A 22,603-nucleotide genomic window follows, 5' to 3' on the forward strand; every position below is an offset into this window, starting at 1 on the left:
AAGAAGAAGCCCAGTCCTCACAGCTTCATCAAATTCAAACTGAAAAGATTGAAACAGAAGCTGATGGAGCGGATTGTGGAGGATCAGAACCAGACAGGAAGTTAGATCCAGAAAGACATCCAGGACCAGATACTGATAAGGCTGAAGACATGTCTGAACCTGAGACTGATGACAGTAGAGATTGGAACGAGACTCAGGAACCTCAGTCAGATTTTAACCCTCTGCAAAACAATGAAGTACCTGTAAGTAATGTAAACTGTAGTACTGGAAATACATCAGTCAGCTCGCCTGAATGTGCTGGAAGCTCTGACCACACAGTACGTCTGAAGAGACATACTCGAGCCAAAAGAGGAGAGAAACCATTTAGTTGTTCCTGGTGTAGTAAAAGAATTTCATGTAAGCAAGACCTGAAACGTCACATGGCTATCCACACAAGAGTAAAACCATTTAGTTGTTCTGTGTGTAGGAAAACATTTTCAGACAAGGGACACCTGAACACTCACATGAATATCCACACAGCAGTGAAACTATTTAGTTGTTCCGTGTGTAGTAAAACATTTTCACGCAAGGGACACATGAAAACTCACATGAATATCCACACAGGAGTGAAACCATTTAGTTGTTCTGTGTGTAGGAAAACATTTTCACACAAGGGAAGCCTGAACCTTCACATGACTATCCACACAGGAGTGAAAGTATTTAGTTGTTCTGTGTGTAGTCAAACATTTTCACGTAAGGCATACCTGAACACTCACATGAATATCCACACAGGAGTGAAACCATTTAGTTGTTCCGTGTGTAGTAAAACATTTTCACGCAAGGACAGCCTGACCTATCACATGACTACCCACACAGGAGTGAAACCATTTAGTTGTTCTGTGTGTAATAAAACATTTTCACACAAGGGAAGCCTGAAAACTCACATGAATTTCCATACAGGAGTGAAACCATTTAGTTGTTCCGTGTGTAGTAAAACATTTTCACACAAGGGACACATGAAAACTCACATGAATATCCACACAGGAGTGAAACCATTTAGTTGTTCCGTGTGCAGTAAAACATTTTCACACAAGGGAAGCCTGAACTTTCACATGGCTGGCCACACAGGAGTGAAAGTATTTAGTTGTTCTGTGTGTAGTAAACAATTTTCACGTAAGGGAGACCTGAACACCCACATGAATATCCACACAGGAGTGAAACCATTTGGTTGTTCCGTGTGTAGTAAAACATTTTCACACAAGGGAAGCCTGAACTTTCACATGGCTAGCCACACAGGAGTGAAACCATTTAGTTGTTCCGTGTGTAATAAAACATTTCCGCAAAAGGGAAACCTGAACACTCACATGATTAGCCACACAGGAGTGAAAAAATTTAGTTGTTCTGTGTGTAATAAAACATTTTTACATAAGGGAAACCTGAACGCTCACATGACTATCCACACACAGGAGGAAGCATTTAGTTGTTCAGTTTGTGGTAAAACATTTTCTCTAAAGCTAACTCTGAAGGAACATTTAAAAGTCCACAGGAAGGAGGCATTAGCTCAAGTGGATCAGTATTGGTCTTAGGTTGCCGGTTCGAATCCCAGGCAGAATAAAAAAAAAAAAAGAATTATATTATGTTATTTATCAAATCACAAGTCTATTGATGAGAGCATCAGAAATAAATGAGACAGTTAAACACTTCAAAACTGTCAGGCTGATACAGACTGCAAGTAAGTTTATTCAGTGAAGATGAAGCTACACATCTATTTAAATGCTGTTGGTATTTGTTTCTATGATATTGTCTCATGTGTTATGTATCTTCATGTATATATTCATTGCAATTGTTTTAAGTTAAAGTATTCCATGTCCTCTATGCAGCTCTATGGTTTAAGCTAAATTATCATAGGTGATGAAACTGAGTTACATATTTAACATTATTTCTCTTCAGTAACGTTTTCTCTCCAGTTTAAACTCATTACTTCCTGGATTTAGTTTCACTAGAAACTGCAGTTTTGTTTCATAACTGAAGAATGACTTAATTGAGAAAATAATAGTGTTTAATTATCTCCATCCTTCTTCAACCTCATCCTTTAGTGATCTCATCTATTTCAGATTTAGGGATTCTGTCTTTTGTTTGTATCTTTTGTTGACCAAACTTTCTCTTTAAATTACTATTTTTCTAACAGTTATGGTAACCAAAATGACTTTAGTTTAATGTTGTTCTTCCATATTTGCCCTAATGTTTGTAGCTAAGCTGCAGCAGCCTGTTTTTCTTTAGAAACTACATCTGTGTTCATAATCAATGTTTTCATGGTTGTTAGTGGACGTTATATTTATAGTTTTGATGTGAAATGTGAATAAATTTCTTTCATTAATTAATGAATGTATTGTTCAATGTATTGTTGACTGACCTTATTTTCACCCTGTTTGAGTTTTTTTTGTGAAAATGCAATGAAATCAACAAATATTAAGCATATCTTTGTCAGAGATTTGTTATTGTATTGATATTTTTTAATCTGTGTCCTGCAATATATTACTATGTTTATTTTTAGACTTTCTGAGGTAAAAAATACTGTTATGTTCAAAATAATCTTCAATTGTCACCCTGTTTTGCATGTATTCTTTTAAATTAATCTATTATTCATATAAAGCGCTTCGTTAGTGATGAAAAAGAGATAGAGGAAGGTTCATGTGTGCAAACGTAGACCGAACTACAATGAGCCATGAGAATACCATCTTTTTGTATTTATTAAAAAAGGTGAAAGTTATCCTGACAAAACGACACCTACACTATAGTGTGAACCCGGTTAAGCTCGTGTTGATATGTCACATATTTTACATGTGTAGTCTTTTCACCAGGCTTTTACTCTGAAGGCCAGAAACTCAATTGTACCGGAAGTGAAGGTGCTCACTCTAACTGGCTTGGAACAAGATGGCGTCCGCTCGAAACGGAGAGTCCTTTTTTGTCTGTGAAGAGAAATAGTGTGAGAACCAACAGGAGAACTCATCTTGGTCTCTGTGTGTCCGGAGGAACCTTCTGAATGGACTTTTCTCTCGATGTTTCTCCTCGGACTCATCTCCCGGTAACAACGCTGTTGAAGTTAGCTTAGCGTGTTAGCAACACAGCTAGTCGTCGGGACTGTTTGACGGAGAGCAAACGGGCTTCGTGACGGAGTTTGTGTGGAGAACAAGTGTCTGTCGTCGTGTGAACATGTGTAAAGTCCAGATGCTGAGAGCGTTGGTGGAGCAGCGACTAACTGCGGCTGCGCAAGAGATATTTGGGCTGTTTGAAAGAACGATAGCAGAGTACGAGAAAGAACTTTCTGCTTCTAGAGACGAGAACGAGCGACAACGGAGACTACTGGACGCTGTTTTCAACCCTCAGCTTCGGTTACACAGAGCAGGTTGGTTCTCTTTACTTCTTCTTCTCTCTCTGGTGGAACTGACCTCAGATCAGCAGATCATGCACAATATTTGTTAACATCATAGACTAAATTGTGAGTGTTTTTTCACTTTTAAACTCGTGAACTGGTTTAAGTTGTATTTAAATAATAGGAAACATTAAGAAAATATAGAATATGACTGTGATATGAAATAGATTTTCCGGCTTCAGACAATTATTTTTTGTGGAAATCAGGGAAAACAGGCTCTTTGGATAGAAAAAGTTGCTAATCCCTGGTATAGGGCAATAATGAGAACAAACTGATTTTTGTTCCCCTCCCAAACCAGAGCTTTCATTGCAGCCATTTAATTTTGGTCCGTATCAATAAAGAAAGTAATCACAGGGTCAATTGTTATTGTTATACCTGGATCAACTCGGATCAGCTTGCAATAAAAATATAAAGGGTTGAAAATGGAACTCACTAGCTGGCATCATCAATTAGGTGAATTTCTTATTCGTTTTATGACAATATAAACTACATATCATTATAATTATTGGTTAAAGTTTAGTCTGAGTTCTGGTCAGTAATGTGTCTGTATTTCATTCTGTTCTGCAGACGAAGAAGCAGTTCCCCTTGAGCAGCAGGACTGGTGCTCCAGTCTGGACCAGGAGGACCCGGAGCCCCCCAACATTAAAGAGGAACAGGAGGACCCAGAGCCCCTACACATTAAAGAGGAACAGGAGGAACTCTGGACCAGTCAGGAGGGGGAGCAGCTTCAAGGACTGGAGGAGGCTGGTATCAAGTTCTTATTCCCTCATGTGAAGAGTAAAGATGAAGAAGAAGAAGCTCAGTCCTCACAGCTTCATCAAAGACAAACTGAAAAGATGGAAACAGAAGCTGATGGAGCGCATTGTGGAGGATCAGAACCAAACAGGAAGTTAAATCCAGTAGGACATCCAGGACCAGATACTGATGAGGATGAAGACACGTCTGAACCTGAGACTGATGACAGTAGAGATTGGAACGAGACTCAGGAACCTCAGTCAGATTTTAACCCTCTGCAAAACAATGAAGTACCTGTAAGTGATGTGAACTGTAGTACTGGAAATACATCAGTCAGCTTGTCTGAATGTGCTGGAAGCTCTGACCACACGGTACGACTGAATAGACACACTAGAGACAAAAGAGGAGAGAAACCATTTTGTTGTTCTTGGTGTAGTAAAAGATTTTCACGTAAGCAAGACCTGAAACGTCACATGACTGTCCACACAGGAGTAAAACCATTTAGTTGTTCTGTGTGTAGTAAAACATTTTCAGATAAGGGACACCTGAACACTCACATGAATATCCACACAGGAGTGAAACCATTTAGTTGTTCCGTGTGTAGTAAAACATTTTCACGCAAGGGAAGCCTGAACCGTCACATGACTGTCCACACAGGAGTGAAAGTTTTTAGTTGTTCTGTGTGTAGTAAAAGATTTTCACATAAAGCATACCTGAACACTCACATGATGAGGCACACAGGAGTGAAACCATTTAGTTGTTCCGTGTGTAGCAAAACATTTTTACGCAAGGAAAGCCTGACTTATCACATGACGATCCACACAGGTCTGAAACCATTTAGTTGTTCTGTGTGTAACAAAACATTTCCGCAAAAGGGAAACCTGAACATTCACATGAATATCCACACAGGAGTGAAAACATTTAGTTGTTCTGTGTGTAATAAAACATTTTCACAAAAGGGAAACCTGAACGCTCACATGACTATCCACACACAGGAGGAAGCATTTAGTTGTTCAGTTTGTGGTAAAACATTTTCTCTAAAGCTAACTCTGAAACAACATTTAAAAGTCCACAGGAAGGAGGCATTAGCTCAAGTGGATCAGTATTGGTCTTAGGTTGCCGGTTTGAATCTCAGGCAGAATTTAAAAAAATAATGAATTATATTATGTTATTTGTCAAATCACAAGTGTATTGATGAGAGCATCAGAAATAAATGAGACAGTTAAACACTTTAAAACTGTCAGGCTGGTACAGACTGCAAGTAAGTTTATTCAGTAAAGATGAAGCTACACATCTATTTAAATGCTGTTGGTATTTGTTTCTATGATATTGTCTCATCATGTGTTATGTATATTCATGTATATATTCATTATAATTGTTTTAAGTTTAAGTATTCCACGTCCTCTATGCAGCTCTATGGTTTGAGCTAAATTATCATAGGTGATGAAACTGAGTTACATAGTTAACGATCTTTCTCTTCAGTAACGTTTTCTCTCCAGTTTAAACTCATTACTTCCTGGATTTAGTTTCACTAGAAACTGCAGTTTTGTTCCATAACTGAAGAATGACTTAATGGAGAAAATAATAGTGTTTAATTATCTCCATCCTTCTTCAACTTCATCCTCTAGTGATCTCATCTCTTTGAATTTTAGGGATTCTGTCTTTTGTTTGTACCTTTCGTTGACCAAACTTTCTCTTTAAATTACTATTATTGTAACAGTTATAATACAACATTAATCTGTTCTAATTGTGTTCATCGTGACTCTCAAACAATTGAAAAGTTAATTCAATGTTTTCACCAAAATGACTGCAGTTCATTGTTGTTCTTCCATATATGTTAGTGGACGTTACATTTATAGTTGGATGTGAAATGTGAATGAATTGCTTTCATCATGTATTGTTGACTGACATTATTTTCACCCTGTTTGTGTTTTTTTGTGATAATGAAATGAAATCAACAAATATTAAGCACATCTTTGTGTTTACTTGCAGGTTATAAATTGGCAAAATGTCATAACCTCAAAATGTGGGTTAAATTTAAATTCCTCTCAATTCTAAAAGAAATGTGGAAAAAAATTCAGAATGACAAAATAACTTGTTTCAAATTTATGCTTGTTTGTACATACTGTTTTAAATATATTTTAAGGCTAAAGTATGTTTTTTCTTAGAAAGTCAAATTATTCCAATACTGTATTAGAAACACTTTTGTATGCGGGTAATCAATGTTCTCAAACATTGGAATAACAACATATGGAATTAACTTATACACACATTTAAAGTAAATAATCAGACATATGAAATAACATATTTCAGGGTGTTGCACCAGCACTTTTGGATTGTGAATTATGTGAGGTTGAATACAAAAGCAAGACTGTTGCATAAAACCTGAACCTATTACCTAGATATTCAAAATTGCTTTCAAAATAAATACGTTTACCACTCATATGAAATCTCCATTTATTCATTCAGGCATTATTTTGAAATGCATTCAGGAAACTCAGAATCCAGTGCAGTTGAGGAACCAGTAGCTGGACCGTCAGGGCTTCAGGTAAGGTCTTAAATTGAAGGTGTCCCTACTAATGCTGACTCCAAACCTAACAGCTTGGAGGTCAATAATAATGACTTCATCAATGATAAGTTTCTTGCTATTAGAGGTTACTGGCGGTCCATCCTCAGGTGGAGTGGCCATGGAGGCGGCTGTGCGACCTGATGTGTGTCTGGATGGATTTTCTCCCATCAACCTCGACCAATTGCCCTTTAACGGTTTCCACTTATAAATCTTCTACCTGTCTTCTGAACCCCGTTCCGACGAGGATGTATAAGAAGTTTTACCTTTGATTAGCACAATCAATGGGTCTTTACTAACGGGTCATGTACCACAGTCTTTTAGTGGCTTGTCACTGTAACTGCAATACAACCTTTCGCAGGTAAAAGCCAATAAGAGAAGGCTAACGGCCACTTAGCAACATGTAGATTTTTTTTCTTGATCTGATATGAGGTCCCAAGACCTCAGGTATGTGTACGGATTGTAAAACCCTCTAAGGCAAATTTGTATTTGTAATTTTGAGCTATACAAAATGAATGAATGAAGTAGCATAATTTTCCGCTAGTTTGACAGCAGTGTCTCGGTATGTAGTGTGAACCCGGTTGAGCTCGTGTTGATATGTCACATATTTTACATGTGCAGTCTTTTCACCAGGCTTTTACTCTGAAGGCCAGAAACTCAAATGTACCGGAAGTGAAGGTGCTCACTCTAACTGGCTTGGAACAAGATGGCGTCCGCTCGAAACGGAGAGTCCTTTTCTGTCTGTGAAGAGAAATAGTGTGAGAACCAACAGGAGAACTCATCTTGGTCTCTGTGTGTCCGGAGGAACCTTCTGAATGGACTTTTCTCTCGATGTTTCTCCTCGGACTCATCTCCCGGTAACAACGCTGTTGAAGTTAGCTTAGCGTGTTAGCAACACAGCTAGTCGTCGGGACTGTTTGACGGAGAGCAAACGGGCTTCGTGACGGAGTTTGTGTGGAGAACAAGTGTCTGTCGTCGTGTGAACATGTGTAAAGTCCAAATGCTGAGAGCGTTGGTGGAGCAGCGACTAACTGCGGCTGCGCAAGAGATATTTGGGCTGTTTGAAAGAACGATAGCAGAGTACGAGAAAGAACTTTCTGCTTCTAGAGACGAGAACGAGCGACAACGGAGACTACTGGACGCTGTTTTCAACCCTCAGCTTCGGTTACACAGAGCAGGTTGGTTCTCTTTACTTCTTCTTCTCTCTCTGGTGGAACTGACCTCAGATCAGCAGATCATGCACAATATTTCTTAAACAATTATTAACATCGTAGACTAAATTGTGAGTGTTTTCTCGCTTTTAAACTCGTGAACTGGTTGAAGTTGTATTTAAATAATCGGAAACATTAAGAAATTATATAGTATGACTGTGAAATGAAATATATTTTCTGGCTCCAGACAATTATTTTTTGTGGAAATCAGGGCAAACAGGCTCTTTGGATAGGAAAAGTTGCTAATCCCTGGTATAGGGCAATAATGAGAACAAACTGATTTTTTGCCTCTCCCGAAGCTGAGCTTTCATTGCAGCCATTTAATTTTGGTCCGTATCAATAAAGAAAGTAATCACAGGGTCAATTGTTATTGTTATACCTGGATCAACTCGGATCAGCTTGCAATAAAAATATAAAGGGTTGAAAATGGAACTCATTAGCTGGCATCATCAATTTGGTGAATCTCTTATTCGGTTTATGACAATATAAACTACATCTCATGAGAATTATTGGTTAAAGTTTAGTCCGAGTTCTGGTCAGTAATGTGTCTGTATTTCATTCTGTCCTGCAGACGAAGAAGCAGTTCCCCCTGAGCAGCAGGACTGGTGCTCTAGTCTGGACCAGGAGGACCCAGAGCCCCCACACATTAAAGAGGAACAGGAGGACCCAGAGCCCCCACACATTAAAGAGGAACAGGAGGAACTCTGGACCAGTCAGGAGGGGGAGCAGCTACAAGGACTGGAGGAGGCTGGTATCAAGTTCTCATTCCCTCCTGTGAAGAGTAAAGATGATGAAGAAGAAGCTCAGTCCTCACAGCTTCATCAAAGACAAACTGAAAAGATGGAAACAGAAACTGATGGAGCGGATTGTGGAGGATCAGAACCAGACAGGAAGTTAGATCCAGAAAGACATCCAAGACCAGATACTGATGAGGCTGAAGACATGTCTGAACCTGAGACTGATGACAGTAGAGATTGGAAGGAGACTCAGGAATCTCAGTCAGATTTTAACCCTCCGCAAAACAATGAAGTATCTGTAAGTGATGTGAACTGTAGTACTGGAAATACATCAGTCAGCTCACCTGAATTTGCTGGAAGTTCTGACCACAAGGTACATCTGAAGAGACACACTAGAGCCAAAACAGTTCAGAAACCATTTAGTTGTTCTTGGTGTAGTAAAACATTTTCACAAAAGGGACACCTGAATCGTCACATGACTGTCCACACAGGAGTGAAACCATATAGTTGTTCTGTGTGTAGTAAAACATTTTCATACAAGGAAACCCTGAACACTCACATGATTAGCCACACGGGAGTGAAACCATTTAGTTGTTCCGAGTGTAGTAAAACATTTTCACATAAAGGACACCTGAACACTCACATGGCTGTCCACACAGGAGTGAAACCATTTAGTTGTTCTGTGTGTAGTAAAACATTTTCACAAAAGGGAAACCTGAACACTCACATGACTTTCCACACACAGGAGGAAGCATTTAGTTGTTCAGTTTGTGGTAAAACATTTTCACTAAAGCTAACTCTGAAACGACATTTAAAAGACCACAGGAAGGAGGCATTAGCTCAAGTGGATCAGTTTTGGTCCCATCACCACTAGGTTGCCGGTTTGAATTCCAGGCAGAGTAAAAAATATATTATGAATTAAAAGTTCACACGAGAGAAACAAGATTCTCCCATCTTTGTTATTTATGGTGGTCTCTAAAACAGTTGAAAAGTTAATCCAATGTTTTCACCAAAATAACTTCAGTTCAATGTTGTTCTTCCATATTTGCCACAATGTTTGTAGCTAAGCTGCAGCAGCCTGTTTTTCTTTAGAAAGTTTGGATGTGAAATGTGTAAAGATTTTTCATTAATGAAATGTATTGTTGACTGACATTATTTTCACCCTGTTTGAGTTTTTTGTGAAAATGAAATGAAATCAACAAATATTAAGCATATCTTTGTCAGCGATTTGTTATTGTATTGATATTTTTTTAATTTGTGTCCTGCAATATATTACTAAGTTTATTTTTAGACTTTCTCAGGTAAATGTTACTGTTGTGTTCAAAATAATCTTCAGTTGTCACCCTGTTTTGCATGTATTCTTTTAAATTAATCTATTATTCATATAAAGCGCTTTGTTAGTGATAAAAAAAAAAGAGATAGAGGAAGGTTCATGTGTGCAAATGTAGACTGAACTACCACGAGCCATGAGAATACCATCTTTTTGTATTTATTAAAAAAGGTGAAAGTTATCCTGACAAAACGACACCTACACTATAGTGTGAACGCGGTTGAGCTCATGTCACGTGGAAAAACATTTTTTTACATGTGTAGTTTTTTCACCAGGCTTTTATTCTGAAGGCCAGAAACTCAAATGTACCGGAATTGAAGGTCATCACTCTGGCTCGCGTGGAACAAGATGGCGTCTGCTCGAAACAGAGTCCTTTTTTGTCTGTGAAGAGAAATAGTGTGAGAACCAACAGGAGAACTCATCTTGGTCTCTGTGTGTCCGGAGGAACCTTCTGAATGGACTTTTCTCTCGATGCTTCTCCTCGGACTCATCTCCCGGTAACAACGCTGTTGAAGTTAGCTTAGCGTGTTAGCAACACAGCTAGTCGTCGGGACTGTTTGACGGAGAGCAAACGGGCTTCGTGACGGAGTTTGTGTGGAGAACAAGTGTCTGTCGTCGTGTGAACATGTGTAAAGTCCAAATGCTGAGAGCGTTGGTGGAGCAGCGACTAACTGCGGCTGCGCAAGAGATATTTGGGCTGTTTGAAAGAACGATAGCAGAGTACGAGAAAGAACTTTCTGCTTCTAGAGACGAGAACGAGCGACAACGGAGACTACTGGACGCTGTTTTCAACCCTCAGCTTCGGTTACACAGAGCAGGTTGGTTCTCTTTACTTCTTCTTCTCTCTCTGGTGGAACTGACCTCAGATCAGCAGATCATGCACAAGATTTCTGAAACAAGGATTAACATCATACACTGAATTGATTATTTTGATCAATATTGCGAGCACATTTAAATGAACAAGAACACTGCTTCCACTTCCATTTTTGTGAAAATATAAATAAAATAGTATCAACACTTTCTACACAAAATTAAATCAACAGAGCACTGCTTTCACTTCCATGTTGCGCTACATTCCAGTTCATGTACACGTCTTTGTATTAAAATAAAACTTATACGGTTCTTATTCACCTGAAGCAAAACATGAATAAAATGTTTACCCAAAATATAGGTCTAACTAAAAAGAAATATGCCATCAGGTCAGTCGTAGTTGTAAAATACCGAACATCTCCAATAAGGAAATTCGTTGGCGACTCTTTTAATAATCAAATTGTATCGATTTTATCGATTCGTTGTTGTAGCCCAACAACAAATGATGCTCCAACATGTCAATTTTATTCATGCTACGCCTAAACTCTGTGTCTGTTCTGAAGTGACTGGAGGTTTTGGCGATCCTTTGTGCCTCATTACTATGTTGGATCCTGACTGAATCTCCCCCACAATTAAAAAAGGAAAGAACAAATTGGATCAAGTCACTTGTGTTTGGGCTGAACAGCATAGTGCTAATCCTATCCTGGGAATTCCTTGCTCTTCATCATCATATCTTTTTTTTTTCTCTGTCAGTATCCATGTTGTCCTTTATCTCTTCCTCTCCTAAAGCTGAGCTTTCATTGCAGCCATTTCATTTTGGTCCGTATCAGCAAAGAAAGTAAACACAGGGTCAATTGTTATTCTTACATTTTATGTGACCAGCATCAGCTCGGATCAGCTTGCAATGAAAATATAAAGGGTTAAAATGGAACTCACTAGCTGGCATCATCAATTTGGTGAATCTCTTATTCGGTTTATGACAATACAAACTACATCTCACTATAATTATTGGTTAAAGTTTAGTCTGAGTTCTGGTCAGTAATGTGTCTGTATTTCATTCTGTTCTGCAGACGAAGGAGCAGTTCCCCCTGAGCAGCAGGACTGGTGCTCCAGTCTGGACCAGGAGGACCCAGAGCCCCCACACATTAAAGAGGAACAGGAGGACCCAGAGCCCCCACACATTAAAGAGGAACAGGAGGACCTAGAGCCCCCACACATCAAAGAGGAACAGGAGAAACTCTGGATCCGTCAGGAGGGAGAGCAGCTTCAAGGACTAGAGGAGGCTGGTATCAAGTTCTCATTCACTCTTGTGAAGAGTAAAAATGATGATGATGATGAAGCTCAGTCCTCACAGCTTTATCGAAGACAAACTGAAAAGATAGAAACAGAAGCTGATGGAGTGCATTGTGGAGGATCGGAACCAGACAGGAAGTTAGATCCAGAAAGGCATCCAGGACCAGATAGTGATGAGGCTGAAGACACGTCTGAACCTGAGACTGATGACAGTAGAGATTGGAACGAGACTCAGGAATCTCAGTCAGATTTTAACCCTCTGCAAAACAATGAAGTACCTGTAAGTAATGTGAACTGTAGTACTGGAAATACATCAGTCAGCTCGTCTGAATGTGCTGGAAGCTCTGACCACAAGGTACATCTGAAGAGACATACTAGAGCCAAAAGAGGAGAGAAACCATTTAGTTGTTCCGTGTGTAGTAAAACATTTTTATATAAGGGACACATGAAAACTCACATGACTGTCCACACAAGAGTTAAACTATTTAGTTGTTCCATGTGTAGTAAAACATTTTCACAAAAGCATGGCCTGAACAAACACATGACTATCCACACAGGAGTTAAAGCATTTAGTTGTTCTGTGTGTAGTAAAACATTTTCACAAAAGGGAAACCTGAATCAACACATAAATATTCACACTAAACCATTTAGTTGTTCTGTGTATAGTAAAACATTTTCACAAAAGGGAAACCTGAACACTCACATGACTGAACCTGAGACTGATGACAGTAGAGATTGGAAGGAGACTCAGGAACCTCAGTCAGATTTTAACCCTCTGCAAAACAATGAAGTACCTGTAAGTAATGTAAACTGTAGTACTGGAAATACATCAGTCAGCTCGCCTGAATTTGCTGGAAGCTCTGACCACACGGTACATCTGAAGAGACACACTAGATTCAAAACAGGAGAGAAACCATTTAGTTGTTCCTGGTGTTGTAAAAGATTTTCACGAAAGGGAGACCTGAACACTCACATGATTAGCCACACAGGAGTAAAACCATTTAGTTGTTCCGTGTGTAGTAAAACATTTTTACACAAGAGAAACCTGAACCGTCACATGATTAGTCACACAGGAGTGAAACCATTTAGTTGTTCTGTGTGTAGTAAAACATTTTCACAGAAGGGACACATGAACACTCACATGACTATCCACACAGGAGTGAAACCATTTAGTTGTTCTATGTGCAGTAAAACATTTTCACAAAAGGGACACATGAACACTCACATGACTTTCCACACACAGAAAAAAAGCATTTAGTTGTTCAGTTTGTTGTAAAACATTTTCATTAAAGCAAACTCTGAAACGACATTTAAAAGACCACAGGAAGGAGGCATTAGCTCAAGTGGATCAGTATTGGTCCCATCACCACTGGGTCGCTCACCTGTTCAAATTCCAGGCAGAGTAAAAAATATAATGAATTAAAAGTCCACACGAGAGAAGCAAGTTTCTCCCGTCTTTGTTCTTCATCAAATCACAAGTCTATTGATGAGAGCATCAGAAATAAATGAGACAGTTAAACACTTAAAAACTGTCAGGCTGGTACAGACTGCAAGTAAGTTTATTCAGTGAAGATGAAGCTACACATCAATTTAAATGCTGTTGGTATTTGTTTCTATGATATTGTTTCATGTGTTATGTATCTTCATGTATATATTCATTATAATTGTTTTAAGTTTAAGTATTCCATGTCCTCTATGCAGCTCTATGGTTTGAGCTAAATTTTAAAAGGTGATGACACTGAGTTACATATTAAACGATCTTTCTCTTTAGCAACATTTTCTCTCCAGTTTAAACTCATTACTTCCTGGATTTAGTTTCAGTAGAAACTGCAGTTTTGTTCCATAACTGAAGATTGACTTAATGGAGAAAATAATAGTGTTTAATTATCTCCATTCTTCTTCAACCTCATCCTCTACTGAGCTCATCTCTTTGAGATTTAGGGATTCTGTCCTTTGTTTTAGGACGTACATATTTCACCTTTTGTTGACTGAATTTTCTTTTTGATTTACTATAATTGTAACAGTTATAATAAAACATTAATCTGTTCTAATTGTGTTCATCGTGGCTCTCAAACAGTTGAAAGGTTAATTCAATGTTTTCACCAAAATGACTTCAGTTCATTGTTGTTCTTCCATATTTGCCCCAGTGTTTGTAGCTAAGCTGCAGCAGCCTGTTTTTCTTTCATTAGAAACTTCATTTGTGTGTTCATCAATAAAGTTTTCATGGCTGTTAGTGGACGTAAAATTTATAGTTTAGATGTGAATGAATTGCCTTCATATAACACCTTCATACTTTGTGTATATGTGGATGTATTCTCTTTTTTGTTCCATTTTGTCACATATATATATATATATATATATATATATATATATATATATATATATATATATATGTATATATATTTATTTTTTTTAAATGAAAGAAAATATACAGTATAGGTATGTAATAATAAAGTACATATCTATACTGTATATTCAATTTTTTTAAAAGCCTCCTGTGGACAGGTGTTGGAAATTAGCATTTCGCTATATACACTCAAAACAGTGCATCTGATTTTATTTTGTGCGTATGTGCTTGGAATTATAATGCCATTGTGATGTCCACATCAAATAAATAAAGTCAAGTCATTACTAGAATATATTGTTTACTGATATTTCCAACCTGTTATTTGAGTTTTTGATAATAAAATGAAGTCAACAAATATTAAGCATATTGTTGTGGTTTCTTTGCAGGTTATGAATTGGCAAAATTAAATAACCCAACAAATTGGGTTAAATTTAAATTACCCTAATTCTAAAATAAATGTGGGAAAAAATTCAGAATGGCAAAATAACTTTTTTTAAGTGATTGCTTGTTTGTAAATATTGTTTAAATTATATTTCAAGGCTAAAGCATTTTTTCTCTTAGAAAGTCTAATTATTCCATTACTGTGTTAAAACACTTTAATGGAAATGTTTCTGTTCAGCTTAGAGTTTGTAATATTGCTATCTTAAAAAATGTCAAATCATTGTAAACTCAGCTACTGGCTGTAATTATACTAGTGTGAACGCGGTTGAGCTCATCACGTGTAGAAACACTGTTTTTACTAGTTTTTTCGCCAGGCTTTTATTCTGTAGGCCAGAAACTCAAAAGTACCGGAAGTGAAGCTGCTCGCTCTGGCTCACGTGGAACAAGATGGCGTCCGCTCGAAACGGAGAGTTCTTTTTTTGTCTGTGAAGAGAAATAGTGTGAGAACCAACAGGAGAACTCATCTTGGTCTCTGTGTGTCCGGAGGAACCTTCTGAATGGACTTTTCTCTCGATGCTTCTCCTCGGACTCATCTCCCGGTAACAACGCTATTGAAGTTAGCTTAGCGTGTTAGCAACACAGCTAGTCGTCGGGACTGTTTGACGGAGAGCAAACGGGCTTCGTGACGGAGTTTGTGTGGAGAACAAGTGTCTGTCGTCGTGTGAACATGTGTAAAGTCCAAATGCTGAGAGCGTTGGTGGAGCAGCGACTAACTGCGGCTGCTGAAGAGATATTTGGGCTGTTTGAAAGAACGATAGCAGAGTACGAGAAAGAACTTTCTGCTTCTAGAGACGAGAACGAGCGACAACGGAGACTACTGGACGCTGTTTTCAACCCTCAGCTTCGGTTACACAGAGCAGGTTGGTTCTCTTTACTTCTTCTTCTCTCTCTGGTGGAACTGACCTCAGATCAGCAGATCATGCACAATATTTCTTAAACAAGGATTAACTTAATACACTGAATTGATTATTTTGATCAATATTGCGACCACATTTAAATGAACAAGAACACTGCTTCCACTTCCATTTTTGTAAAAATATAAATAAAATAGTATCAACACTTTCTACACAAAATTAAATCAACAGATCACTGCTTTCACTTCCATGTTGCGCTACATTCCAGTTCATGTACACGTCTTTGTATTAAAATAAAACTATTACGTTTCTTATACACCTGAAGCAAAACATGAATAAAATGTTTTCCCAGCATAATGCTAATCCTATCCTGGGATTTCCTTGCTCTTTATCATCATGTCTTATTTTTTTTCTCTGTCAGTATCCATGTTGTCCTTTATCTCTTCCTCTCCTAAAGCTGAGCTTTCATTGCAGCCATTTCATTTTGGTCCGTATCAGCAAAGAAAGTAAACACAGGGTCAATTGTTATTCTTACATTTTATGTGACCAGCATCAGCTCCAATCAGCTTGCAATGAAAATATAAAGGGTTAAAATGGAACTCACTAGCTGGCATCATCAATTTGGTGAATCTCTTATTCGGTTTATGACAATACAAACTACATCTCACTATAATTATTGGTTAAAGTTTAGTCTGGGTTCTGGTCAGTAATGTGTCTGTATTTCATTCTGTTCTGCAGACAAAGGAGCAGTTCCCCCTGAGCAGCAGGACTGGTGCTCCAGTCTGGACCAGGAGGACCCAGAGCCCCCACACATTAAAGAGGACCAGGATCCCCTACAGCCCCCACACATTAAAGAGGAACAGGAGGACCCAGAGCCCCCACACATTCAAGAGGAACAGGAGGACCTAGAGCCCCCACACATCAAAGAGGAACAGGAGAAACTCTGGACCAGTCAGGAGGGGGAGCAGCTACAAGGACTGGAGGAGGCTGGTATCAAGTTCTCATTCCCTCCTGTGAAGAGTGAAGATGATGATGAAGCTCAGTCCTCACAGCTTCATCAAAGACAAACTGAAAAGATGGAAACAGAAGCTGATGGAGCGGATTGTGGAGGATCAGAACCAGACAGGAAGTCAGATCCAGAAAGACATCCAGGACCAGATAGTGATGAGGCTGAAGACACGTCTGAACCTGAGACTGATGACAGTAGAGATTGGAAGGAGACTCAGGAACCTCAGTCAGATGTTAACCCTCTGCAAAACAATGAAGTACCTGTAAGTAATGTGAACTGTAGTACTGGAAATACATCAGTCAGCTTGTCTGAATGTGCTGGAAGCTCTGACCACACGGTACGACTGACAAGACACACTAGAGCCAAAAGAGGAGTGAAATCATTTAGTTGTTCCAATTGTAGTCAAATATTTTCAGAAAAGGGAGACCTAAAACGTCACATGAGTATCCACAAAGGAGAGAAACCATTTAGTTGTTTCGTGTGTAGTCAAAGATTTTCACAAAAGGGACACCTGAGCACTCACATGACTATCCACACAGGAGAGAAACCCTTTAGTTGTTCTGTGTGTCGTAAAAGATTTTCACAAAAGGGAAACCTTAATACTCACATGGCTACACACACAGGAGTGAAACCATTTAGTTGTTCTGTGTGTTGTAAAAGATTTTCACGCAAGGAAACCATGAACACTCACATGAATATCCACACAGGACGTAAACGATTTAGTTGTTCCGTCTGTAGTAAAACCTTTTCACACAAAGGACACCTGAACAATCACATGAATAACCAACATACAGGAGCAAGACCTTTTGGTTGTTCTGTGTGTAGTAAAAGATTTTCACAAAAGGGACACATGAACACTCACATGACTATCCACCCACAGGAGGAAGGATTCATTTGTTCAGTTTGTGGTAAAACATTTTCATTAAAGCTAACTCTGAAAGAACATTTAAAAGTCCACTCGAAGGAGGCATTAGCTCAAGTGGATCAGTTTTGGTCCCATCACCACTAGGTCGCTGGTTGGAATCCCAGGCAGAGTAAAAAATATAATGAATTAAAAGTCCACACGAGAGAAGCAAGTTTCTCCCGTCTTTGTTCTTCATCAAATCACAAGTCTATTGATGAGAGCATCAGAAATAAATGAGACAGTTAAACACTTCAAAACTGTCAGGCTGGTACAGACTGCAAGTAAGTTTATTCAGTGAAGATGAAGCTACACATCAATTTAAATGCTGTTGGTATTTGTTTCTATGATATTGTTTCATGTGTTATGTATCTTCATGTATATATTCATTATAATTGTTTTAAGTTTAAGTATTCCATGTCCACTATGCAGCTTTAAGGTTTGAGCTAAATTATCATAGTTGATGAAACTGAGTTATATATATGTAACGTTCTTTTTCTTTAGCAACATTTTCTCTCCAGTTTAAACTCATTACTTCCTGGATTTAGTTTCAGTAGAAACTGCAGTTTTGTTCCATAACTGAAGAATGACTTAATGGAGAAAATAGTGTTTAATTATCTCCATTCTTCTTCAACCTCATCCTCTACTGAGCTCATCTCTTTGAGATTTAGGGATTCTGTCTTTTGTTTGTACCTTTCGTTGACCAAACTTTCTCTTTAAATTACTATTTTTGTAACAGTTATAATAAAACATTAATCTGATCTAATTGTGTTCATCGTGACTCTCAAACAGTTGAAAAGTTCATTCAATGTTTTCACCAAAATGACTTCAGTTCATTGTTGTTCTTCCATATTTGCCCCAGTGTTTGTAGCTAAGCTGCAGCAGCCTGTTTTTCTTTCTTTAGAAACTACATCTGTGTTCATCATTAATGTTTTCATGGTTGTTCATGGATGGATAACCCCACTCGATAACTAATAGTCCCATATAACCCCCTAGATAACTAATAGTATCCCACTAGAAAACTTATACCAACTTACCCCTCAAGAGAGCTCATTGTACTTCTTTCCATGACCCACACTACTCTTCTCATCCCTTCCTCCCTCGACCCTTTTCCTTTCCTAAATCTCCCGCTTTGTTCTGTCTCCCAACAAACCACCTGAAGGTCACATCTACCAGCTGGTCTCAGTGTTAGGGTCGTGTTAAAGTCATGGTGTTTTAATGACCAACCATCAACAAAAACAAAACTCCTCCGAGGCCGACTTTCCATATTCAAATCACAAATCACAAGCCATCTCTTCAGAACTCCTTTTAACATGTGATTGTGTCCTCTGTTTGTATTGAATGTCTCTTTTAAGATGATTTTAAAGGTTTTTAAAGTGGCCTCTTCAGTTGTGGACGGCAGTAGTCTGATTGAAGTGACTCCTCAATTAGGAATTGGAAACCTCTGGAGCCTCATGGTCCCTCTGAGGATTGTGTGTCAGCAGATTTTAGTGCCAACCGACAATGGGGGACCCTGAAGTGTGACGTGGTGTCAGCGTTCCTCTGCTACAATGGTAAGCTATGAGTCACTCAGGCTCTGAATGACTTAAAAATAGATCAAAATAAAATATAAAGTTCTGAACAGAAAACACATTGAATATGCAAAGGGAGGGTCAAATGCATGAAGGCTTTTCTGAAAAGTAACTGTACTGGTTCTATTATTGTGCACAATAAATAACACTATAGGAAAACATAGATATGTTCATAACCTAAAGCAAAACCATCGCCAGTTATTGATGCCATAAACATTTTATGTTAAATGTTCTTTAACTTTATTATGTCTTACTTACAGCACCAACATACATCATTTGCACCAACACACATGTTCAACAACACGCCTAAGATAATTCAGCTCAAACCGTAGAGCTGCATAGGGGGCATGCAATAAACACAGCAACAGGGAGCAATCAGGGGTTAAGTGTCTTGCTCAAGGACACATCGACAAGGACTACCGATCCTGATTGGTGAACAAATGAAACATGAGACAATATCATAGAAAGAAACACCAACCGAATTTAAATTGACGTGTCGCTTCATCTCAGCTGAATAAACTTATTTTGCCGTCTGCATCAGCCTGACAGTTTGTAAGTGTTAAGAATTTGCTTAGGTGAAAATGTTTTACCTTAAACTGAACTAAATGCTTTCTCCTGTGTGTGGATAGCCATGTGACGTTTCAGGTTTACCTTTTGTGAAAATCTTTGGCTACACATGGAACAACTGAATGGTTTAACTCCTATGTGGACAGTCAAGTGATTATTCAGGTGTCCCCTATGTAAAAATGTTTTACTACATAAGGGACAACTTAATGGTTTCACTCCTGTGTGGATAGTCATGTGATAGTTCAGGCTGCCCTTGTGTGAAAATGTTTTACTACACAATTGACAACTAAATGGTTTCACTCCTGTGTGGATAATCATGTGATGGTTCAGGTTTCCCTTAAGTGAAAATGTTTTACTACACACAGAACAACTAAATGGTCTCAGTCCTGTGTGGACAGACATGTGAGTTCTCAAGTTTCCCTTTTGTGAAAATGTTTTACTACACACGGAACAACTAAATGGTTTCTCTCCTGGTTTGGCTCTAGTGTGTCTATTCAGATGAACCGTGTGCTCAGAGGTTCCAGCACATTCAGACGAGCTGACTGATGCATTTCCAGTACTACAGTTCACATCACTTACAGGTACTTCATTGTTTTGCAGAGGGTTAAAATCTAATTGAGTCTCCTTCCAATCTCTACTGTCATCAGTCTCAGGTTCAGACGTGTCTTCAGCCTCATCAGTATCTGGTCCTGGATGTCTTTCTGGATCCAACTTCCTGTTTGGTTCTGATCCTCCACAATACGCTCCATCAGTTTCTGTTTCCATCTGTTCAGTTTGTCTTTGATGAAGCTGTGAGGACTGAGCTTCTTCTTCATCATCTTCACTCTTCACAGGAGTGAATGAGAACTTGATACCAGCCTCCTCCAGTCCTTGAAGCTGCTCTCCCTCCTGACTGGTCCAGAATTCCTCCTGTTCCTCTTTAATGTGTGGGGGCTCTGGGTCCTCCTGGTCCTCTTTAATGTGAGGGGGCTCTTGGTCCTCCTGATCCACTTTAATGTGTGGGGGCTCTAGGTCCTTCTGTTCCTCTTTAATGTGGGAGGGCTCTGGGTCTTCCTGGTCCAGATTGAAGCTCCAGTCCTGCTGCTCAGGGGGAACCTCTTCGTTAACCACCAACAGCTGCTGAACGTCTGTGGAGGATAATAAAATACATTCATACGTCTGAAAAATTATATGTCTTTTATTAAACTCTAATATTTAATAGATGTCTTACTGAAAAAGTAGTGAATTGGTTGTAAATGAGAGAAGCATGAGCCCTGAGTAATAATGTGCTGCTGTTGTGTAAAAATTACACAGCAACTTGTGTTGCCTTGACTGAACAACTCCCCATTCAGTTGGGAAGCACAACCTGTGACGGTGCTGCATCGGGAGTTTAAAGCATGGCGGCCAGAGGAATAAAGAAGTTACAACTAAGAGCAGTTTGTTCTCACGTCGCATGTTTACGAGACATCTAGTTCCCTGATAACCGTCAAAGGTAGCGGGACAATCCCCGGCTCATCGCCAGACTCGGGCAGCGGGGACGCGAGCAGTAGCTTATAAACCGCCGTGAAGCTATTTTATAATTTAAAAAAAGGAAATATATATTTTTATTTGTTTTAATTAAAAGTTATAGCACTGTCCTTAGTGCCGTATTGCGTCGCCAGAGTGGAGATCAGCCCACGTAAATGGCGCCGGGGGTCTGCGGTGATGTACGCAACCCTCCAAAGTGTTGCAATACATGTTAAACATTCAACTGCAAAGTAGTAATGCGTGTTTGATGCTCTTTTTTGCATTTGATTAGATGGCCTATCACATTTAGTATACTTTACCACAATATTAATATATTCATACTGTATACTATTAGCACATTTTACACATTTGTAAAATACTAACAATATGTTTAAGATATACTAAAGTACTACTATGAACCAGGTTGTTTATGTTAATAAAGTAATAGTTTGAATGACGTAACACTGTAAGACACGAGGATCTTCATTGTGTTCCAAGATGGACTACAACGTTGTAGTTTCACCGCAGCAGAATGACGTCACTAACAACCGCCTGCCGTCGCGTTATAAACTACGTGGCTGAGTGAACGTGGATCTTCTAAAACCGCGCTCTTGTCTTTTCCTAACTCCTCATGAAGTCTCCTTCCCATCTTTCCTTAGCCCCGTGACGTTTTCCACAGAGGTCAAGGACAAGAGGTTAGGGTTAAACGTTAGGAGGTCATTTTTTTGACGATTCCACCACCAACCTGCTCTTAGTACCCGGATGTCCGGGTTGAAACAAACAGCGTCCAGTAGTCTCCGTTGTTGCTGGTTCTCCTCTTTCAAACTAGAAACCTCCTCCTCGTACTCTGCTATCGTTCTTTCAAACAGCCCAAATATCTCTTCAGCGGCCGCAGTTAGTCGCTGATTGACTAAATATCTCAGCATTTGGACCTTAGACATTTTCACACGGTTGTTACTGCGGACGGCAGCCGCCATGTTGCCAATGACGCAACATCCGCGGGTCGGCTGCTTGCTGGTTCACCTTCATAATAAAAGCTTTTACAAACTTTTTATGTCCTTTTATTATGGAAGGCCCTTTCGACACTGATGAAAAAAATGATGGTTCTTTAAATCGTAATTATGACTTACCATATCTCATAATTATCACTTAGCATTTTGTAATTTTGACTTACTATCTCATAATTATGACTTAGTGTAAGCTATTATATTGTGTACTTATTAAACAGCAGTGTTCTGGTGTAGGTTTCTGCGGCTTTTATTGTGAAGAGACCAGCGGAAGAAGGTGGTTGCCGTCTTGAGTAAACTACAGAGCATGGTGTTGTTGTTTTCTTC

General features: G+C 38.9%; 6 protein-coding genes across 7 annotated transcripts in view; 5 read left to right on the forward strand and 1 right to left on the reverse strand.

Annotated features, from left to right (window-relative positions):
• LOC137795330 (gastrula zinc finger protein XlCGF58.1-like) overlaps window positions 1-2,333 on the forward strand; it is a 4,548-nt gene extending 2,215 nt beyond the window's left edge. The window contains exon 2 of the mRNA XM_068592727.1: window positions 1-2,333. This exon is cut by the window's left edge and continues 336 nt beyond it. Within this exon, the coding sequence (XP_068448828.1) occupies window positions 1-1,565 (1,565 nt within the window). The 3' untranslated portion in view covers window positions 1,566-2,333.
• Window positions 2,334-2,910: 577 nt separating this feature from the next.
• Window positions 2,911-6,568, forward strand: LOC137795342 (zinc finger protein OZF-like). Its single transcript, XM_068592746.1, has 2 exons — window positions 2,911-3,385; window positions 3,980-6,568. Exons 1-2 carry the CDS (start codon window positions 3,193-3,195, stop codon window positions 5,260-5,262), a joined length of 1,476 nt encoding a protein of 491 aa, XP_068448847.1. The 5' UTR covers window positions 2,911-3,192; the 3' UTR covers window positions 5,263-6,568.
• An 848-nt stretch (window positions 6,569-7,416) lies between these two features.
• LOC137795348 (uncharacterized) lies at window positions 7,417-9,628 on the forward strand. The gene is made up of 2 exons (XM_068592752.1): window positions 7,417-7,891; window positions 8,496-9,628. The coding sequence occupies exons 1-2, from the start codon at window positions 7,699-7,701 to the stop codon at window positions 9,533-9,535; spliced, it is 1,233 nt and encodes a 410-aa protein (XP_068448853.1). The 5' UTR covers window positions 7,417-7,698; the 3' UTR covers window positions 9,536-9,628.
• A 741-nt stretch (window positions 9,629-10,369) lies between these two features.
• Window positions 10,370-14,371, forward strand: LOC137795339 (zinc finger protein OZF-like). Of its 2 annotated transcripts, XM_068592741.1 has the most exons (3): window positions 10,370-10,809; window positions 11,872-12,707; window positions 12,786-14,371. In XM_068592741.1, exons 1-3 carry the CDS (start codon window positions 10,617-10,619, stop codon window positions 13,350-13,352), a joined length of 1,596 nt encoding a protein of 531 aa, XP_068448842.1. In that variant the 5' UTR covers window positions 10,370-10,616; the 3' UTR covers window positions 13,353-14,371. The 2 variants fall into 2 exon arrangements, with proteins under 2 accessions (XP_068448842.1, XP_068448841.1); XM_068592740.1 differs by having other exon boundaries at window positions 11,872-14,371.
• Window positions 14,372-15,285: 914 nt separating this feature from the next.
• Window positions 15,286-18,924, forward strand: LOC137795344 (zinc finger protein 260-like). Its single transcript, XM_068592747.1, has 2 exons — window positions 15,286-15,742; window positions 16,475-18,924. The coding sequence occupies exons 1-2, from the start codon at window positions 15,550-15,552 to the stop codon at window positions 17,752-17,754; spliced, it is 1,473 nt and encodes a 490-aa protein (XP_068448848.1). The 5' UTR covers window positions 15,286-15,549; the 3' UTR covers window positions 17,755-18,924.
• A 531-nt stretch (window positions 18,925-19,455) lies between these two features.
• LOC137795347 (zinc finger protein 260-like) lies at window positions 19,456-22,228 on the reverse strand. The gene is made up of 2 exons (XM_068592751.1): window positions 22,015-22,228; window positions 19,456-20,911 (listed from the first exon to the last, which is right to left on the reverse strand). The coding sequence occupies exons 1-2, from the start codon at window positions 22,208-22,210 to the stop codon at window positions 19,809-19,811; spliced, it is 1,299 nt and encodes a 432-aa protein (XP_068448852.1). The 5' UTR covers window positions 22,211-22,228; the 3' UTR covers window positions 19,456-19,808.
• Window positions 22,229-22,603: the final 375 nt, after the last annotated feature.

The sequence above is a fragment of the Clinocottus analis genome, unplaced genomic scaffold, assembly GCF_023055335.1.
Source record: "Clinocottus analis isolate CAN_PGR_092001 unplaced genomic scaffold, fCliAna1.0.p SCAF_28, whole genome shotgun sequence".
Classification (NCBI taxonomy): Eukaryota; Metazoa; Chordata; class Actinopteri; order Perciformes; family Cottidae; genus Clinocottus; species Clinocottus analis.